The 19,809-nt window shown below is 35.0% G+C and overlaps 1 protein-coding gene across 5 annotated transcripts in view; it reads right to left on the reverse strand.

Annotated features, from left to right (window-relative positions):
- Positions 1-2,914: 2,914 nt before the first annotated feature.
- Positions 2,915-19,809, reverse strand: part of Dzip3 (DAZ interacting zinc finger protein 3) — a 127,299-nt gene continuing 110,404 nt past the window's right edge. For all 5 annotated transcript variants that reach the window (XM_047564263.1, XM_047564265.1, XM_047564260.1 and 2 more), the window contains exons 26-32: positions 18,539-18,640; positions 8,605-8,731; positions 6,951-7,089; positions 5,494-5,616; positions 4,750-4,893; positions 4,552-4,651; positions 2,915-3,046 (exon numbers count right to left, since the gene is read on the reverse strand). In XM_047564263.1, coding sequence (XP_047420219.1) covers positions 8,684-8,731; positions 18,539-18,640 — 150 coding nt within the window. In that variant the 3' untranslated portion in view covers positions 2,915-3,046; positions 4,552-4,651; positions 4,750-4,893; ... (1 more) ...; positions 6,951-7,089; positions 8,605-8,683. The remainder of the gene's footprint in view (positions 3,047-4,551; positions 4,652-4,749; positions 4,894-5,493; positions 5,617-6,950; positions 7,090-8,604; positions 8,732-18,538; positions 18,641-19,809) is intronic.

Raw genomic sequence — 19,809 nt, forward strand, 5'->3', positions numbered from 1 at the left:
AATGTAGAGAATTTTTGCTAATTCTGAATCTGGTAATAAATATATATATATATATATATATATATATATATATATATGCCTGCCTTTCCTGAATTGACCATTTAAGATAAAGTTCATCATCTAAACTGGGACACTTCTGAGAGTGAAAGGAGCAACTACAAACAATTATGTTATGTCAAAACAACAGGCACCAATTTAGCCATCCCAAGCAAACCATAGAAGGGAAAAAGTCAATCCCACTTCTTTCATCATGTCCTACTATTAAACACTTTTATATACTCAAAACCACATTCCTAGTACAAAACAACCATGTGATCAATTTCCTTAGATGGAAGAATATTATTTAAAAGAAATAAAATACTACTTTTCTCACATGCAATGTCAACTCAAAACAGGATGTAGCTGTGAAGTACTAGAAGTGAATATCAGCTAAGGGGACGGAGATCTGCACATTCAAATACCAGAATGTTACTATGTAGCTATGCTCTTAGACAAACTATTTCCCTTCTGCTTGACTCTTAGTTTCATTCCCTATAAAGTAAGAATAATATCAACTTCAGATTTACTGATGGATCGAATGAGGTACCAAACACATTTGAAGGTGTCCTTTAAAGCTGTAAAATGTTCGTTATTCACATGGAAAAATATGAAGGAAAATAGAAGAAACATAGTTCAGCAACACCTGCAATGATATTACTGTATTCTTGCAAACTGTTACTATACACCTATTGCATCATTAGACACTCTCTGCTCTTCACTGTATCTCTGGGCAGGTAGAGTGTTTTGGATTGTCACTTGGTACATAGGCATGATAGTGATCATAATTCTCTGTACTATTAAGTTATCTATCAAAAGAAACATAATACCATTATCTTCAGCACCTGCAGAACTAGAAATGACTTTCAGGAACACTGTCCTATTATATACATTCTCACCATTTGCTAGCTGTTGTGTTAAGTTGCCGGCCTTTCCTTGGAACTAAGAATGGCAGGTCAGCACCAATCACAGCATGAATTTGAGAAGCAGCATATAATAGAATATGAGGACCTCAAGTATTGGGACTAGCTTTGCCATTACCTAGCCACATAAACTGACATACCCATATAATAACAGGATAGATTATAAGATCATTAAGGGACTAAAAGTTCTGGCATTCTGATTCCAAGACATTGTTGTCATTTTGTAAGTCTAGATGACTCAATTCTTCTTGGATATTTCCTTCATATTTTCCTAGCTGTTTCAAAACAGAAGAAAAAGTTAAGCACAGTTAAACAGAAACAGATGTTTTAAATAGAGATTTAAAATAGTTTCTGGCATATTTAAGATAAAATACACAGATAAAATAGTTTGCTTAAGAAACATTTATATTTTCCACATGAAAATGGAATTGTGTGTGAACATGAACTAAATTTTACAAAGTAACTTGCTACATGACCATGACTTTGAAGTGCTAGGTAATTTAAAGCCCTGTAAGTTCTAAATTCCATAATTTCAATACATTCTTGGCATTTTATATATGATGACTGCCACCCCTTTTTGGATATTTTCCCTCACATTTCTCATTACCCAGAAAAATAACCATTTAGCATTCAATTACAGAAATAGAAATTTTAACTAGAGAGTTAAAGTAACTTCAAAATATATCTACGCTGAACTATATAAATCAAATAGTTGATGAGTTAGAAAACATTTAATCTTTTTCATAATTAATAAAATGCGAGTGTGAATGTGAGCTAAGGATCATTTGAATCACGAAGTAACTCTGAATTTAATTTTGAAACTAGAGACATGAACAACACAGCATTTACACAATACTATTTTGAAATAGTTTTTGACTGCTAAGAATTAAAATTCTTAGTGACAAGTTTTATATATCAACCTAGCCCAGTGGGTACCAACTTGTCATAAGAAGCAACAACATATAAACAATATTACTCCTAAACCAGAACAAGAAAAGAAAATTATACTTAACAGAAAATAAATCTCTCCAAAATGCAAATTAAGGTCCAAAGAGCATATACAAATGAACACAAAAATCTCAATCATTCAACTCAGTAAGTGACCTAATTTGCATATTAGTCTTCCTCCCTGTTTCAACACCTCCTAATTTCTAGGAACATTTGTCCTGTACCTACTATGTAAGACACTGGGAACACAAATATCTTGTGGTGTTCTGATAAATGTTTAAGAACCAGCTAATGAGGGAAAGAGAAGTCATTACTTACAGTATTTACCAGTTTCTACTGTACAAATACTGCCACCACGGCAGCTTTTAAGCCACCAATAATTTGACACCTGGTTTGCAAAGTTTCTGAAACTTTTAACAATCATCTCTCATAAGCCATTACAAACCAGCTCCAACACACCTCTAAAATATGTACCCATGAAGAGATTGTGAACTACCTGATGGTAGAGACCACACCTGATGACAGAAATTAGAAAAGATAGAAATACAATTTAAATAAACCAATTATATTTTTATAGCTAATAAAGTTAAGAGGAACACGAAAATCTATGAGATTTTTCTACTTCTCTTCTTTACTATTATACTTTTCCTCCTAAATTTATTTTAGGAAATTATAATGTAGTATACATGACAGAAAATAAAGAATGAGTAGAAGAAGAAGAAAAAAATAAGAATCTTAAGAAATACAGTAATATAGCTTTCATGTTTACAGGATGAAAAAACACCTACTAAGATAAGAGCAAATATAATTTAACAAAACTTGTCTTCTTTAAAGCCCTTTAGTTCAGTTCACAAGTCCTGAAGATTTGTCTTGATCCCTCTGGCTGCCTCTTCGATGTGATTAGCTTGCTTCTTTAGAATAAGACAGTACTGCTCCACACTACTCACATAATCAGTTCATAACAAAAGGCAGAACTAAATTCTGGAGTGTGAAAACTTAGCCTCCTTTGCATAGTCACCTGCCTTATATCACGCCTTGGGCAACTGCCGGCTGGGGTGACCAGGAAATTCCTCTGGTAATAAAACATGGAGTCTACAGGTTGGGCATGTCCCCTGTTGCATCAACCATGGTCTAATGCACTAAGGAGTAAAAAAATTCACATCAGTTTCTCCATTTAGCCTAGCAGAGGCAGCTGTCCACTCTGTATACCAACTAACATGTCTTCTGATGGATCTTAAAGCTTAAACCTTACCAGTGGATAACCACAGCGCCTTCTTCGTTGATTTACTGAGCAATATATCTGATACCTGAAGAACACCTTTTAGCCAATTATTATATTAGAATTATTTCACCAACCCCAGTTTTCACTATGACTAGCAATTCTTCCTGACATGGAATTGAGGAAACTTGCTATAGTTTCTCTCTGGTTATTTCATATATATAATCCAGAAAAAGTCAAAACTGTTTGTACAAATTTATCAATACCTTGTATAAAATACATATCATGTTCAGAAGTTAAAATCCCTAGTGATGAATATACTCAGACTGCCTTCTATGTTTAACAATGGCAGTGATCTTCAACTATGAACTATCTATTAAAAATCTGCTTGAGTACTGACTCTCTAAAAACAAATAATTTTGACCTATATGAATAAGGGAGAGCCAGGTCAGATGAGAGAGCATTAAGAATTGGCAGTATAAATGAGGTCCAATAACCCTAATCCTAAAGAAACCTGAATGCAGTAAGTGCTTTCTGTTCAACAGGCAACGGCAAAGAGCAAAATAAGTCTTGTTAAATATTTACTTTGGTGAATTGTCAGGACTTTTAAACTTAAAATGGAATGTCAGATGGCTAAGTATCTCTTGGAGCTCTTTTGGGATTAATCATTTTGTGTAGGTCTCTTCCTGTCAAAGTAGATGCCAATACATAATTTTGTACCAGGTACTACTATGTTATACCTTTGAAATGTTATGCAAATATGAATTAAAAGAGCTGGTTATTTTTCACTTCCCTGAGAAGGCTTCCTTGTGTTAGATTATCTTCTCCCGTTGTAAATTACCTCTCCCTACAGAGGTCTTGATACATCTATGTGAATAGCACTACACAGCAGCACTCTAGGAGCTAAGTCATAAAAATGCCAAGAATAAATGAAAAGATATTCCAGCCTTAACATTTTTCTAACGTTAAACTCAGGTCTGAGCTCTTCAAAACAAATACAGGAATCTGATAGACTGTAAGATAGATTATGCTTTATAAGATGGAGGGGGCAGGCCATTAACAGGTATTGACAAGGAATAATATGAGGAATTTATAGCAGTCACGGTAAAGTGGCACGGTTGTGTTGCTAGTTTTGACATTGAATTGTCATGTCAATCATATTTTCCAGGTCTATTCAAGGACCGCTTATCGGTGTACATTTAATCTCAACACAATCTCTTCCCCTGTAAGGTATAGGGAGATCCGAGAAACGCATAGTGTAGATATGGATACGAATGGGGGAAAGGTCCAAATGTTTCTGTGTGGTACCCAAGGTGAAGTTCAGAATTATATCTAGTAGAACTGTGACAGGACAATGGAGAATGATGCATGTATATGATTTTAAATAAGGTATTATGAATCTCCCTTAGCTGATTAAAGGGTTACCTGAGAGTGGAATTTGTGAGCACAAGGCAAAACTGAAAGGTTTTCTGGAGAAAGATTCTCATGCAAATTAACAAGGTTCCTCTTCTTCTTCCTCATCATCCTAGGGAAAAATAAACAAACTATTAAATTTGGCCTATTTGTTTCTCTGAATTTAAATGTGTTCACAGTGACTCAACAATTCAATAATTTTAGGCTCACCAAATTATTTGCTCCTTCCCATGTGGCAGAACCTTGTGAACTGAGGGGCTTCCAGGCTGGTTTTGGAGGCTGCGGAGCATTAGGCTGTGATGAGGAATGACTGGGTGAAACACTATTACCATTTGGAACTGATTTTCCTTGACTCTGAAAATAGAATATTATATTGATAGTTTAGAATTGTTCTAAAACAGTATAAAACTTATAGAATTTCAGACGATGGGGTGAATAAGAATTAGCAAAAGAGTAATCAGATTCATGAAGAATCTCACACAAATGTTGACAATAATTGTCAGAGCTAGGTAGAAACAAAATAACTCTATATGTTCTTGTAATTAAAATACCCTTACAAAAAATTTTTAAAAATAAAGAAAATAAACGTTACAGAAAATTAAGAAAAAAAGTCCCCATTTAGAATCATTCAAAGTAACCTAGAGAAAATTTCAAGGGTGTCAGTTTTATTCTAGAATGATCTAGTGAAAGGTATTTAAATTTGTCCAGTCAAGGACATTTGTCCATTCAAGTAAAAGTTGTTGAATTATTTACTGTTAATCAATGATTTACTAAGACTAGAGGTTATCAATTTTTTAGTATGTTATGGAAATAGTTAAATAACCAACTATTAGAGAGAGTAAGTGGAGAGATACGAGATAATAATTGACCTGGGGCCTCACACAGCTAGGCAAGGACTCTACCATCGAGTTATATCCTGAGCCTAAGAGATACAGTTTTTTGTTTTGTTTTTACCTGAGATTTCTTGGGATCAATAAATTGGGAAATTTTTGTAAACAATTTTCATCAAATGTCAGCCCAGATAAGGTCTTCCCATGAGTATCCTTCCATTTCCGTAAGAAATCTGTAAGCTCCTTTCTGAAAAAGATCAAGGAAAGAGAAGTGGCGATTTTCCCTACTGACTTGAAGATGTGCCCTTCAAACAAGACATAAAATTCTGTTACATGATATGTATATAAATACAAATGTGACTCTTCAGGTTTTTGACCTAAAAAAACTGATTACAGGTATATCTGCATTAATCTAAACCAAAATGAAAACTCCTAATTCTGCTTAATAATGATATTTCATGTGTTCATTAGTGATAAAATGTATTATTTTATTTCCAAAAAGAGATATATACCTGTTTTTATTGAAAGCTCATTATGTGAAATTGAGTTTACTTATTGTGTACCAAAGCTTTTATATTATCTCTCTCAAACTTCCATTATGACTAAAATATTCCTTTTACTTATGTCATTAGTGCTTCTTTCTTCTTTACCTGTGTCAAGAGTTGAACTTTTGTAAAATTCACAGAGAAAAATAAAGATTACTTGCAACAGAAAAGCAACAATCCAAAGCACATTTTCTGATAAAGGAACCACAATTATTTAATCAATATGCCAATATTGATTTTCAATACCCAAAAGTCCATTGATCCAAGCCTACAACTACATTTTTGATAGGATAGAGCATGATTAAATATTTTTCTTTCCCCAAAAAAGAGCTGGGTAATTAGCCTTTACATTTACCTTTGATTTATAATTTATTCTTTTTATACTTATAACAACTCTATGAACGTTATATTTTTCACTTTTATTATTATGATTTATAAAATTATCATCTAATCTGGGATAGCAACAATAGGCATAGTGAAGTATTAGTTTTGAATGAAAATATTGGTGAAAATTCAAATTATTTCCTTGGATACAAGAAATAAAAAAAAACTTCATTGTGTAGGAGTAGAATTAAATATCCTTCTACCAAAGTCAGACTATGGAAAACAAAACACAATAAAATGGATTCCTTGCACTTGTTTTCTGTAACAAAGAAATTTATAAGAACCTTCAATAAATTAAGAAATAGGAAACTAAACCTCTGATGATGTTTGAGCTTATTTAGCCATACAATTAACTTAAAACTATTTGAAAATGGGTTACAAAGGTAAATAATGCAGCTGGTGACATTAAATTTCATCGGTCACAACTATATTTTCTCACAATTAAAGACTAATAATATTAGTGAAGAAGTTTAGCATTTCTGTTGAATACTATCCTTTTTTGGTAAATTTCATTTTTTTACCAAGACCATGGTAAAAGAATTATTTATACTTTTGTGAGAATGCTGTGTTTCTCTGAAGGTTTCACTGTCACAGTTATGTCTATTGAAACTGTATAATATGATCTATAAGCACTAAATAAAAACTAAGGTACCTAGTTTGTTGTGGAAAAGCAGTTTTCAGCCTGTCTGTAATCCTCTCCCATTCAGCATGGAAGGATCACTTCCCAGACCTGCTCCAGGAGACACGGCCTCTCCCACAGGGGTTGGCATAGTCCAGGCTATGCCAGTCATCTATAAGGAGCAGAAAGTTATGACAGCTTTAATTAGTAACTTCCATGCCAACATGACACTTCCAGACTTCAGAAAATGCTGTAATGAAGAATAACACTGACATCCATGTTCCCTTGTTCCGAGATCTTTATACTAGTGCAACAACATTTCTAATTTGTTACGGAACTATTTTATTTTAAAAATCAGAACATGCTTGCTTCAGTAATTAGAAAATGTACAGAAATAAGCGCACAGAGTTTTGCTGTACCTTTTTTATAATGGTGGAAAGCTGGAAACAACCAAAGACTTTAAAGACGAGACTGGGGTAATCATGATGCTACAACTAATTAAGTTACTAAAGAAAATCTATATGATGGGTCATGAATGATACCCAGAGATATGTCTAGTATTCTGCCCACAGTATTTCCTTTAATTAAAAAATTTTTTTACATGTCTAAGCCTATGTACACACAGTTTTGGAAGTTTAAAAAAAAAAAAACTAGCAACTATTAACAGTCACTGGAGTAATTTGTACAAAGTCTTGTGAGAAGCAGAATAATGCCCAGAAATCTGCCTCAGTATCAACCTTTTCCCTATCAGTAAGAAACTAAGCTAATAGAATGTTACGTTACTCAATGTTTTCAAGAAAATTGTTATCAGTTTCTTTTATAACATACATACACATAATTGCTTAGAACATACTACTGGGAAAGTTATGATTTTTTTCATTAATACATGTAACATCATTCTTTTTGAGAAAGATTCTCTTAATAAAATAAAATTTTACCTTAGCCAAGATACAAATAATTCTAGTCATTTTAAATTTCTTTATCATCTTCAAGCTTAGATAAAGCTTTTCTGATTATTTTTGAGGTAGGAAAATTTATAACTTGAAAGCACATATTCCAAAGTGATGGTATTTCTATTGTTGTTTATACAGTTGAAGATCTCTTACCGAGTTGTACTGTATGTGTGTGTATAAATTTTTCTTTAGCTTTGTGGCATAATTTAGTTTGCTGTGATATGGCTTCTTTGTTTTTCCAACCTAACAACCATGCTAAAAGTAAATGATCTATTATAAATATCAATCTACTATGCACTGTTGCCTGTTACAAAAGTAAAATTGTAAATGTGACAACTCTATAGTATAAAAAAATCTACTCAAAACAAACAACAAACAAACAAACAAAATATCTACTCAAAAACCAAGCCAGACATGGTAGCACATGCCTAGAATTCCAGTGGCTCAGGAAGCTGAGGCAGGAGGATTTGAGTTCAAGACAGCCTCAGCAACTTTGCAAGGCCCAAAGCAATTCAGTGAGACCCTTATGTCTAAATAAAATGCCAAAAAAGCTGGGGGGGGGGGGAGGGGCTGGGGATGTGATTTGGTGGTTAAAAGCCCCTGGGTTCAATCCCCAGGATATCCCTATTTCCCCCACAAAAAAACAAACTGTCAGTTAATAAAATATCAATTGAGGAAGCCCATAATAGTGATAAACGACTAGTTAATATCTATTTACCAAGAACAGCTCTTACCAGGGGGGCTCTAGGTTGGCCTGCTGTAGAGATGACTCCAGAGCAAACTGCAGGCATTTGAGGAACAGTAAGTATGGGTCTAAAGAATGATTCTTTCACAAGGGGTCTTCCTAAGAACTGCTGCAATCTGAAAGAGAAATTAAAAACATAAAACAAGAAATCTATGCATATTAATATAGGCAATGGTTTAATTCATAGAGCAATATAAAGGTAAAACATGAAGTTCAGATGCAAAATATATTAGAAGCAATATGTTATGGTTTAGATCTTAAATGTCCCACGAAGACACATGTGTTAAAGGCCCAGTTGCCTGCCTACAGCACTACTGGAGGTGGTACAACCTTTAAGAGATGGGGGCCTACTGGAAAGAAGTTAGGCCACTGAGTGGGGATGAAGGGATGCCCCTGAAGAATATATTGGGACCTTGGCCCTTCCTCTCTCTCGCTGATTCCCAACAGCCCTGAGGTGGAAAGGTTCCTCATCCACTCACCACCTATGAAGTACTGCTTTGCGAAAGGCACAAAGGCAACTGGCCAAACAACCATGAACTGAAACCTCTGAAGTGTGACCCAAGATAATCTTTCCTCCTTTTAAGTTGTTCATCTCCGATATTTTACCACAGTGACAGAAAGCTGACTCTTCAGTACATCAGAATATTAGTTAAATACATAAATATCTGAAAAAACAAAATGTGGTAAGATATACTGGGAAGAACAGTGAGAGTCAGAAGAGAGAATTGGGTTTTATTCCTACTTTCTCTCGACCTAGCTGGTTAACCTTGGATGCCAAATTCCTAGTCTACAAAATGAGAAGGATGGGTTTGGTGATCTTTAAGGTTCCTTCCAGCAAAGGAGATTCTTGATGAGTGCTGATCATGTTGGCTATTAGTATTGTTATACAGAAACTTTACAAAAGAACTCAAAAGTTATCCACAGAAAATACTGCTTTTTAAAACTTTGTACTCATGAGGGATCCAAGATGGCAGACTAGAGGGAGGCTGCGTTCCTTGTCGCTCTGTAACTCCGGTTTCAAGCAGAGGATATTTGTTTCTTGGTGAGGAAGTTTCTGCTGCTTATCGGTTCCCTGCTGTTTACCCCATTTGTCTACTGTGATCACCTGCAGTCAGTCAGCATATCGAAAGCCTTTTTGAGTGCAGATTGTCACTGTCAGGTGGCCTATCATCTGCCATTTGCCTGGCCTCTTGCCTGTCCATCACCTGCCTTATACCTATCCATCACCCATCGCCCAAGGTTCACCTCCAGATCGTCTGAGAGCAGTCAGCGAACTGATCCCCAAACACCAGCAGAGCACCAGCTGCCTGCGTTGCCTGGAAGTTCACTATTACAATACCTGCAGGATCCTGCAACCACACCAAATGCACCCACCTTCCAGGACCCCTTCCTGACCAACCGCACCCCGCCTTCAGGACCTCCAGCCAACCATGTCCACACCACGAGCTGCAGCTCCCCATTTGCCAACACATTTGGAAGCCAGAGCGGCCATCTTGCATAATCCTGGAAGCTGTATCTCCCATCTTTAGCGGGGCAAATACCATCCTGAGATGCCTGCTGGAGACTTGAAGCTCATGGTCATGTACCTCTCATGCATCAGGCTACTGAAGACTGGAAGGTTTAAATACTATATGACTGTTAGAGTGTAGCTTTTCTTTCTTCCTTATTGAACAATTTTAAGTTTTACTTATTGCTTTACTTTTCTTACTCTCTTTTCCTTTTGTTTACCTTTTCCCTCAGAGTCTCTTTCTCCCTTTTTGCATGCTAACAACCAATTTTTTTGATTATACTTCACCCCTTTCTATTATCTAGAACTTCTGTATATTCTTTCTTATCCCATTAACAGCTACATCCTAATCCCTCTGCATCCTCTTTCTCCTCCATTAGAAGCTGCAGACCTATTGCAGATCTGTTTGTTATACTGAAGATAATAATTGAACTCATACTATTTATTATGACAATATTGTTAATGTCCTCATAGGAGCTATTTGGTCTAGGATTGCATACTGTCTGATTTGGGCACTGCTATATTGATCTCTCCCTTAAAGAAAAGATTTAGGATAACCTATAGGGCCATTATAAGCCTATAGGGGGAAATCTGCAAAACTCCAGATCCGCACTGCTAGAGGGGAAGATACATGAACAACATGAAAAACAGGGAAGAAATGATCCAAACAATCTAGATTCTATATTAATAGAATCCAATGATAGTATGTAGAAGAAATGTCAGAAAAGGACTTCATATTACCATGATTAAGATGATTCGTGAAGCAAAGGATGAGATAAGAGAGCAAATGCAGGCAAGAATGATAAGACCATAGGCAGTTGAAAGAGCAACTGAAGGAAGCAAAAGATAATTCAACAAAGAGATAGAGATTCTCAAAAAAACCAAAAGGAAATCCCTTGAAATGAAGTAAACAATAACCAAATAAAAAATCATGGAAAGCATCCCCAAAAGACTAGACCACTTGGAAGACAGAACCTCAGACAATGAAGACAAAATATTTAATCTTGAAAATAAAGTTGCCCAAACAGAGAAGATGGTAAGAAATCATGAACAGACACTCCAAGAACTATAGGACATCATATGAAAAGACCAAATTTAAGATTATTGGGATTGAGGAAGGCACAGAGATACAAACCAAAGGAATGAACAACCTATTCAATGAAATAATATCAGAAAATTTCCCAAGCCTGAAGAATAAAATGGAAAATCAATTACAAGAGGCTTACAGAACATCAAATGCACAAAATCACAACAGATCCACACAGAGGCACATTATAATGAAAATGCCTAACATTCAAAATAAAGATAGGATTTTGAAGGCTATGAGAGAAAAGCATCAGATTACATATAGGGGGAAACCAATATGAATATCAGCAGATGTCTCAAACCAGATTCTAAAAGCTAGAAGGGCCTGGAACAACATATTTCAAGCTCTGAAAGAATATGGTTGCCAACCAAGAATCCTATACCCAGCAAAACATACCTTCAGATTTGAAGATGAAAATAAAATCCTTCCATGATAAACAAAAGTTAAAAGAATTTACAAGTAGAAAGCCCTGCGCTACAGCAATATTCTCAACAAAATATTCCAGAGGAGGAAATGAAAAACAACAATGTAGGTCAGCAAAGGGAGGAACTACCTTAGAGAAAACTCCACTCAAAGGAGAAACCAAGCCAAGGTAAAAAGCAAAATTAAGCCCAAATGACTGGGAATACAAATCATATCTCAATAATACCCTGAACGTTAATGGCCTAAACTCATCAATCAAAGACACAGACTGAAAGAATGGATTAAAAAGAAAGACCCACAACATTCAGCCTGCAAGAGACTCATCTCATAGAAAAGACATTCACAGACTAAAGGTGAAAGGATGGGGAAAAACCTACCACGCACATGGACTCAGTTAAAAAAGCGGGGATTTTCATCCTTATATCAGATAAAGTGGACTTCACGCCAAAGTTAGTCAGAAGAGATAAAGAAGGACATTTCATACTGCTTAACAGAACCATAAATCAGGAAGATACAACGATCATAAATATTTATGCCCCAAACAATGGTGCATCCCTGTACATCAAATAAATCCTTCTCAATTCCAGGAATCAACAGACCACAGTACAGCACAATAATTCTGGGTGACTTTAACAAACCGCTGTCACCACTGGATAGATCTTCAAACAAAAACCAAAAAAAGAAACCATAGAACTCAATAACACAATTAATAACCTAGACTTAATAGACATATATAGAATATTCCATCCATCAATGAGCAAATTCACTTTCTTCTCAGTACCACATGGAACCTTCTCGAAAATAGACCATATGTTATGCCACAAAGCAGCCCTTAGGAAATGCAAAAAAAAAAAAAAAAATAGAGATACTGCCTTGTGTTCTATCAGATCATAATGGACTGAGAGTAGAATCAATGACAAAATACGAAACAGAAATTACTCCAACACTTGGAGAATAATAATATGCTATTGAATGAAACATGGATAACAGAAACATCAGAGAGGAGATTAAAAAATTCTTAGAGGTCAATGAGAACAACGATACAAACATATGAAAATCTCTGGGACACTATGAAAGCAGTACTAAGAGGAAAATTCATTGCATGGAGCGCATTCAAGAAAAGAATGAAAGTCAACACTAAATGACCTAACATTACAGCTCAAAGCCCTAGAAAAAGAACAGAAGAACAGCAAAAGTAGTAGAGAAAGGAAATAATTAAAATCAGAGATGAAATCAATGAAACTGAAGCAAAAGAAACAATTCAAAAAATTGACAAAACAAAAAGTTGGTTCTTTGAAAAAGTAAACAAAATACACAAACCCTTAGCACACTAAGAACAGAAACTCAAATTACTAAAATTCGTGATGAAAGGAAACATCCCAACAGACACCACTGAAATATTAACATAATGAGAAGCTACTTTGAAATCTTTATTCCAACCAAACAGAAACTACCAAAGACATTGACAAATTTCTAGAGACATATGCTCCGCCCAAACTGAGCCAGGAGACATTCACAATTTAAACAGATCAATAGCAAGCAATGAAATAGAAGAAGACATTAAAAACCTATCATTCAAGAAAAGCCAAGGACCAGACGAATCTCAGCCGAGTTCTACAAGACCTTCAAAGAGAACTATTCAGTACTTCTCAAAGTATTCCAGAATAGAAAGGAGGGTACCCTACCAACTCATTCTATGAAGCTAATATCACCCCTCATACCTGAACCAGGCAAAGACACTCAAGGAAAGAAAATTTTAGACCAATATCCTTGATGAATATAGATGCAAAGATCCTTAACAAATACTGGCAAACCATATCCAAAAACATATTAAGAAAATTGTGCACCACGATCAAGTGAGGTTCATCCCCAGAATGCAATGATGGCTTCACATCTGTAAATCAATAAACATAATCCATCATGTCAATAGACTTAAGGATAAGAATCACATGGTTATTTCAATTGATGCAGAAAAAGCATTCAACAAAATATAACACGCCTTCCTGCTCAAAACAATAGAAAAAATAGGGATAGTAGGAACACACCTGAACACTGTAAAGGCTATTTATGCTAAGCCCACGGCCAACATCATTCTTAATGGAGAAAAACTGAAAGCATTTCCTTTAAAACGGGAACAAGACAGAGAGTCCTCTTTCACCACTTCTACTCAACATTGTCCTTGAAATACTAGCCAAAGCAATTAGACAGACTAAAGAAATTAAAGGAATACAAATAGGAAAAGAGGAACTTAAGCTGTCACTATTTGCTGATGACACGATTCTCTATTTAGAGGATCCAAAAAACTCCTTCAGAAAACTTCTAGACCCTCATCAATGAATTCAGCAAAATAGCAGGCTATAAAATCAACATGCATAAATCTAAAGCATTTTTATACACAAGTGATGAAACATCTGAAAAGGAAATGAAGAAAACAACTCCATTTGCAATAGCCTCAAAAAAATAAAATACTTTGGAATCATTCTAACAAAGAGATAAAAGATCTCTACAGTGAAAATTACAAAACATTGAAGAAAGAAATTGAGGAAGACCTTAGAAGATGGAAAGATCTCCCATGTTCTTGGATAGGGAGAATTAATATTGTCAAAATGGCCATACTACCAAAAGTGCTATACAGATTCAATGCATTTCCAATTAAAATCCCAATGATGTACCTTACAGAAATACAGCAAGCAATCATGAAATTCATCTGGAAGAATAAGAAACCCAGAATAGCTAAAGCAATCCTTAGCAGGAAGAGTGAAGCAGGGGATATCGCAATACCAGAACTTCAACTATACTACAAAGCAATAGTAACAAAAACAGCATGGTACTGGTACCAAAATAGACAGGTAGATCAATGGTACAGAATAGAGGACATGGACACAAACTCAAATAAATACAGTTTTCTCATACTAGACAAAGGTGCCAAAAACATGCAATGGAGAAAGACAGCCTCTTCAACAAATGGTGCTGGGAAAACTGGAAATCCATATGCAGCAGAATGAAATTAAACCCCTATCTCTCACCCTGCACAAAATTCAACTCAAAATGGATCAAGGACCTCGGAATCAGACCAGAGACCCTGCATCTTATAGAAGAAAAAGTAGGTCCAAATCTTCAACATGCTGGCTTAGGATCAGACGTCCTTAATAGGACTCCCATAGCACAAGAAATAAAAGCAAGAATCAATAACTGGGATAGATTCACACTAAAAAGCTTTCTCTCAGCAAAGGAAACTATCAGCAATGTGAAGAGAGAACCTACAGAGTGGGAGAAAATCTTTTCCACTCATACTTCAGATAGAGCACTAATTTCCAGAATATATAAAGAACTCAAAAGCTGTACACCAAGAATACAAATAACCCAATCAACAAATGGTCTAAGGAAATGAACAGACACTTCACAGAAGATCTACAAATAATCAACAGATATATGAAAATGTTCAACATCTCTACTAATAAGAGAAATGCAAATCAAAACTACACTAAGATTCCATCTCACCCAATTAGAATGGAGATTATCAAGAATATTAGCAACAATAGGTGTTGGCGAGGATGTGGAGAAAAAGGTACACTCATACATTGCTGGTGGGGTTACAAATCAGTGCAGTCACTCTGGAAAGCAGTATGGAGATTCCTCAGAAAGCTTGGACTGGAACCACCATTTAACCCAGCTATCCCACTCCTAGGCCTATACCCAAAGGACTTAAAATCAGCATACTACAGAGATGCAGCCACATTAATGTTCATAGCTGCTCAATTCACAATACCCGGATTGTGGAACCCAGCCTAGATGCCCTTCAGTGATGAATGGATAAAGAAATTGTAGTATATATACAATGGAATATTACTCAGCCATAAAGAATGATAAAATTATGGCATTTGCAGGCAAATGGATGAAATTGGAGAATATCATGCTAAGTGAGATAAGCCAATTTCAAAAAAAAAACGACAAATGATCTCGCTGATAAGTGGATGATGACACATAATGGGCATGGGAGGGGGGCAAAATGGAGGAAGGAGGGACTGTATAGAGGGAAGAGGGGTGGGAGGGGTGGGGGGAAGGAAAAAATAACAGAATGAATCAAACACCATTACCCTATGTAAAATGTATGATACACAAATGGTATGCCTCTAATTCATGTATAACAGAGAAACAAGATGTATCCAATTTGTTTACAATAAAAATAACTTAAAAAAATAAATAAATGAATTTTGTACTAAAGGTACCACTTGATAGACTCACCACTTTATGTTTGGCACCAGGAGGAACAGAAGAATGAAGGAGGGTAGACCTGGCAGATGAAGTTTGTACACTGACTTCCAGATATGTTTATGGGTGTCATGGTATTTACCAGGGGTTTGGGGACACCTGAACCTTTTTTAGCAGCTCTCAATGGGAGAGAGAACTTGTTGGTTAGAGTACAAAAGATGACAGATTTATTGAGCAGCTATCCTGGCAGCACTAGCACTGCATAAAGCAATAAAGAGGCATTCAGTACCATTTTGCTGAAGACAAATAAAATAACCAACATTAACATAGCATTAAGTAATGATCCTACAACTGGCAAATGAAAAGCTAAAGGAGAGCTTTATAATAGACAGATTGGGTTGATACTTGATTCTAAATACCACTAAGGACAGACATATAATTATATATCTTATTAGTAAGAAAAAAACATTCTTGAAACATCTGGTGGAATTGGATATTTATATTAAATTTTAAAATTATTTATAATTTCTTAGGTAAGATATGGTGTTTGATTATATCCAATGTGAGTTCCTCCTTTTTTTAGGATATATCCTAACGAATAAATGGATGAAACTATATGTTGTCTTGGTTTGCTTCAAATTCTCCATGGAGAGGAAGAAGGGAAGAAGGACATTAAACAATGCTAGTAATATTGAAGGTGGATCTTAGGTTTGAGAGGATCATTATACTATTTTTATGTATGTTTCAAATTTTTCAAAAGTTTTTAAAGTATAAATGGACTGGTGGGTACTGAGTTAACAGTCCTGCTCTCTTAGAACCAGTATTACCTAAAAATTCTTTGAGAATTAGTCAGGTATAAGAATCAAGGATAATGAGACATACACACATACACTGAGAACAATTCACATCATCCTAGACTTTTGCGACTAGACTTCTATCTATACCTTTGAAGTTTGGTGATCATTACTTGAACACTAGAACCTCAGAGATGTGTGGGGACTTTAGTGATCAGATCATCTAGGACAATTTCCTAATTTATTAATAGGAAAACCAAGTCCAGGAGAGCTGATTTTCCTAATACCAATATAGCTCTTCACAAAGTGAGGACCTAAACCAGGCATCTTTAGTGTACTTATATTGTACAATACCACCTCAATTTATACAAGTAACACTGTAATATTTTTAATATTTCTCCTCTCAAAGTATTCTGCTGCTGCTCAATGGTCACTGGTGCTTGCATTTTATACAACTATTAGCTTGATCAAGCATGATAGAGACTGGTGAGGAAGTACACAAGATATATGTGTACCCCTCAGGTGGTTACAAAGGATGCTTATAAATTGCCACTGAGCCTAACTGCCAGTGGGTGTGCCCTTTACTGAAGCTGGGTAAGCCACAAAGAGAAAGTCTCTAATGGGATAAAGATCTAGAGGGGGTGGGGAAGTGAAGATTTCACTCTGATTTTCAGTTGTAGAATATCTCTGATATCTTCCAGTCAAGGCTGATGCTGGTCTGGTTCCAGAAAACTCTAAAATAATTCTATTTAGCTTCTCAGGCTCTGTGAAGCTATTTTATCATGGGAAAATTTGACTACAGCCTAAAAGCAATATTTTGAATATGGGTAGAAGGTACAGAATTTTTGGAAATTCTACCAAAAATATGTGTTGCGTCCTGTAATATGTAATACTGTAATCTCTGAAATGTCTCTGTCAGCTACTTCCTTCTCAGGGTACTTGGGTATTGATGATACTCCAAATCTATAACAACAATGTTCATTGCTCCTGTAGAAACTGAACTGACTAAAATTATAAAACACAATACTATGATTCTAAACAAAAATTATAAAAGGCAATACTATCATTCTAAACTAAAGATGGTGTATATCATATAATCATTTCAGTTGTGGATTCTGCTTTCAAAATGTACAGTGCAACTCCATACAATTAATATAATTTTTAAGTAATTATACTCAATTATGAGTAGAAATAACATTTTCAGAGTTCTACTACAAGCAGTTGAGTGCTGATATCAACAGTCATCTGCTTTCAAGAATCTTATACCTTTCTTCTCTTACTATGCCAGTTCTATTAAGATAATAAAAAAATTATTACCTAATACTATCATCCTAAAAGTTCTTTTGAAAACCTGTGAGAATTTACTGGGTGTTAAGGTACTATATTTCCCTTAAGAATAATATAAATAGTAGATCAGTGGCCCCTAATGAGCAGAGAATGGGCATAAGTAGAAGTTGTCCTTGCTGTTGAAAATAAACTAGAATATAAAAGTTAAAGAAAAGAGAGTATAATGTAGAAATAGAAAGGAGTGAATCCCTAGTAAATGGTTTCTAGGCAATGATACTGAAATGTTTCAGTTATTCCATGATAACATGGAGGAACTGAGAATTCTGAGTATTCATCAGTTATCTCCCACAATGTAAGTGATATTGAGGATGAATGAGAAAATATTATGCTTTAGATTGCAAACACATCACTAAAACTGATTCGTAAAACCCTTCTGTATTGCCTTTAACTGAGTCAGCCAGTTGTTACATCATCTGGTAACTATAATCTACTAATTGTATCAGCAGATATGGAAATAATTGCAATATCAAACATACTGTGTATTCAGTGTTTTATACCCTTACCATATTATCAAAAATAAAATGATGAGTTTCTAAAATGTCATATTTCTTACCAGTATCTCAGGACTGGGTGGTGGTGGAGGAAGCTGGACTGGAGGCAAGGAACTCAAGGCAAACCCTTGCTTCACCTTATTGATTTGTTCATTGTACTGAGTCTGGTGGAAAAGAAAAGAATTGCAAAGCACAATTAACTTTAAAGAAATAGTATACAGGGATACTTGATACAGTTTTGAATAATACAATAGAATAGTACTCTCAACCCATGGATGGAATACTAAAACATAAGACCAATGCTATAGACCACTATCCCCACTGTAAATGCTATATTTTTTAGATGTGTTTGTTGACTGACAAGAAACAGTGACACATTAATTCACAGTTCCTTGTGATAACTCCTGTGTTTCTATAAGTTTAAGCTCCAAAGTAGGAACCACAGAAATAAAGTATATAAAGAGTCTAAGTCAAGAGGAGACAAGTAATACACTGGCTAATACACAGGAAAACAAACATTTTTAACAAAGAGCCAAACTACTAAAAAATGTTCATTTTTAAAAACTGAAGGGAAAACACTGGGAATACTTACTAAATGTCCAGTTTATTTATCTCAAAAGCTATATACCTCTAGCTTGTTCCTAACTTCATATGTATTTCATTCTTTTAGATTTTGCCAAAATAGAAACTTCAATCCTTCAACATTTTGGGGAACTGTCTCCATTTTGCTTTATAATATTATTTGGCAAACAACCAACAAAGCAGGAAAAGAAAGTCTTATAAAACAAAACATTTAGAAGTTTCCACACAGGATGTGTTCTTGGAAGAAAATAAAGATAGAGAAAAAAGGGACAGCTCTTTAGACACCAAGAGAAATGCTTAAAGACTCACTAAAGACTGAGTAAAGAAGAATCTGGGGAGAAACAGTCAAAATCACTAAGGAGGAAACTGTACAAGTCTGTAGTGCTCTTCACAACTGAGCCCTATTACTTTTTTTTTGCTCTGTTGAAAACTTATAAAACAATCAACATTGTGTATCAATTTTAGAGATATAAAGATTCTAAAACCAAATTAATTAATAAGTATTCATTGAATTATCTCTTTAGATTACCTTTCACATTATACCAATTCAAATAATCAATGATTAAGAACTATTTTGCATTATGGAATAATTACACACAAAGTTAAGACTGAAAGTGAGTACAGTCCTACTTGATCTTTCTTTTAAATTAAACACATTAATTATTACTCAAAGCTAGTTAAGGCACTTATATTTGATGGGGTGGTATTAGTTTTGGAATTCCAAGGAAACCAAGTATGAGGCAAAATTTCT

This window comes from Sciurus carolinensis, chromosome 9 (genome assembly GCF_902686445.1).
Source record: "Sciurus carolinensis chromosome 9, mSciCar1.2, whole genome shotgun sequence".
Classification (NCBI taxonomy): domain Eukaryota; kingdom Metazoa; phylum Chordata; class Mammalia; order Rodentia; family Sciuridae; genus Sciurus; species Sciurus carolinensis.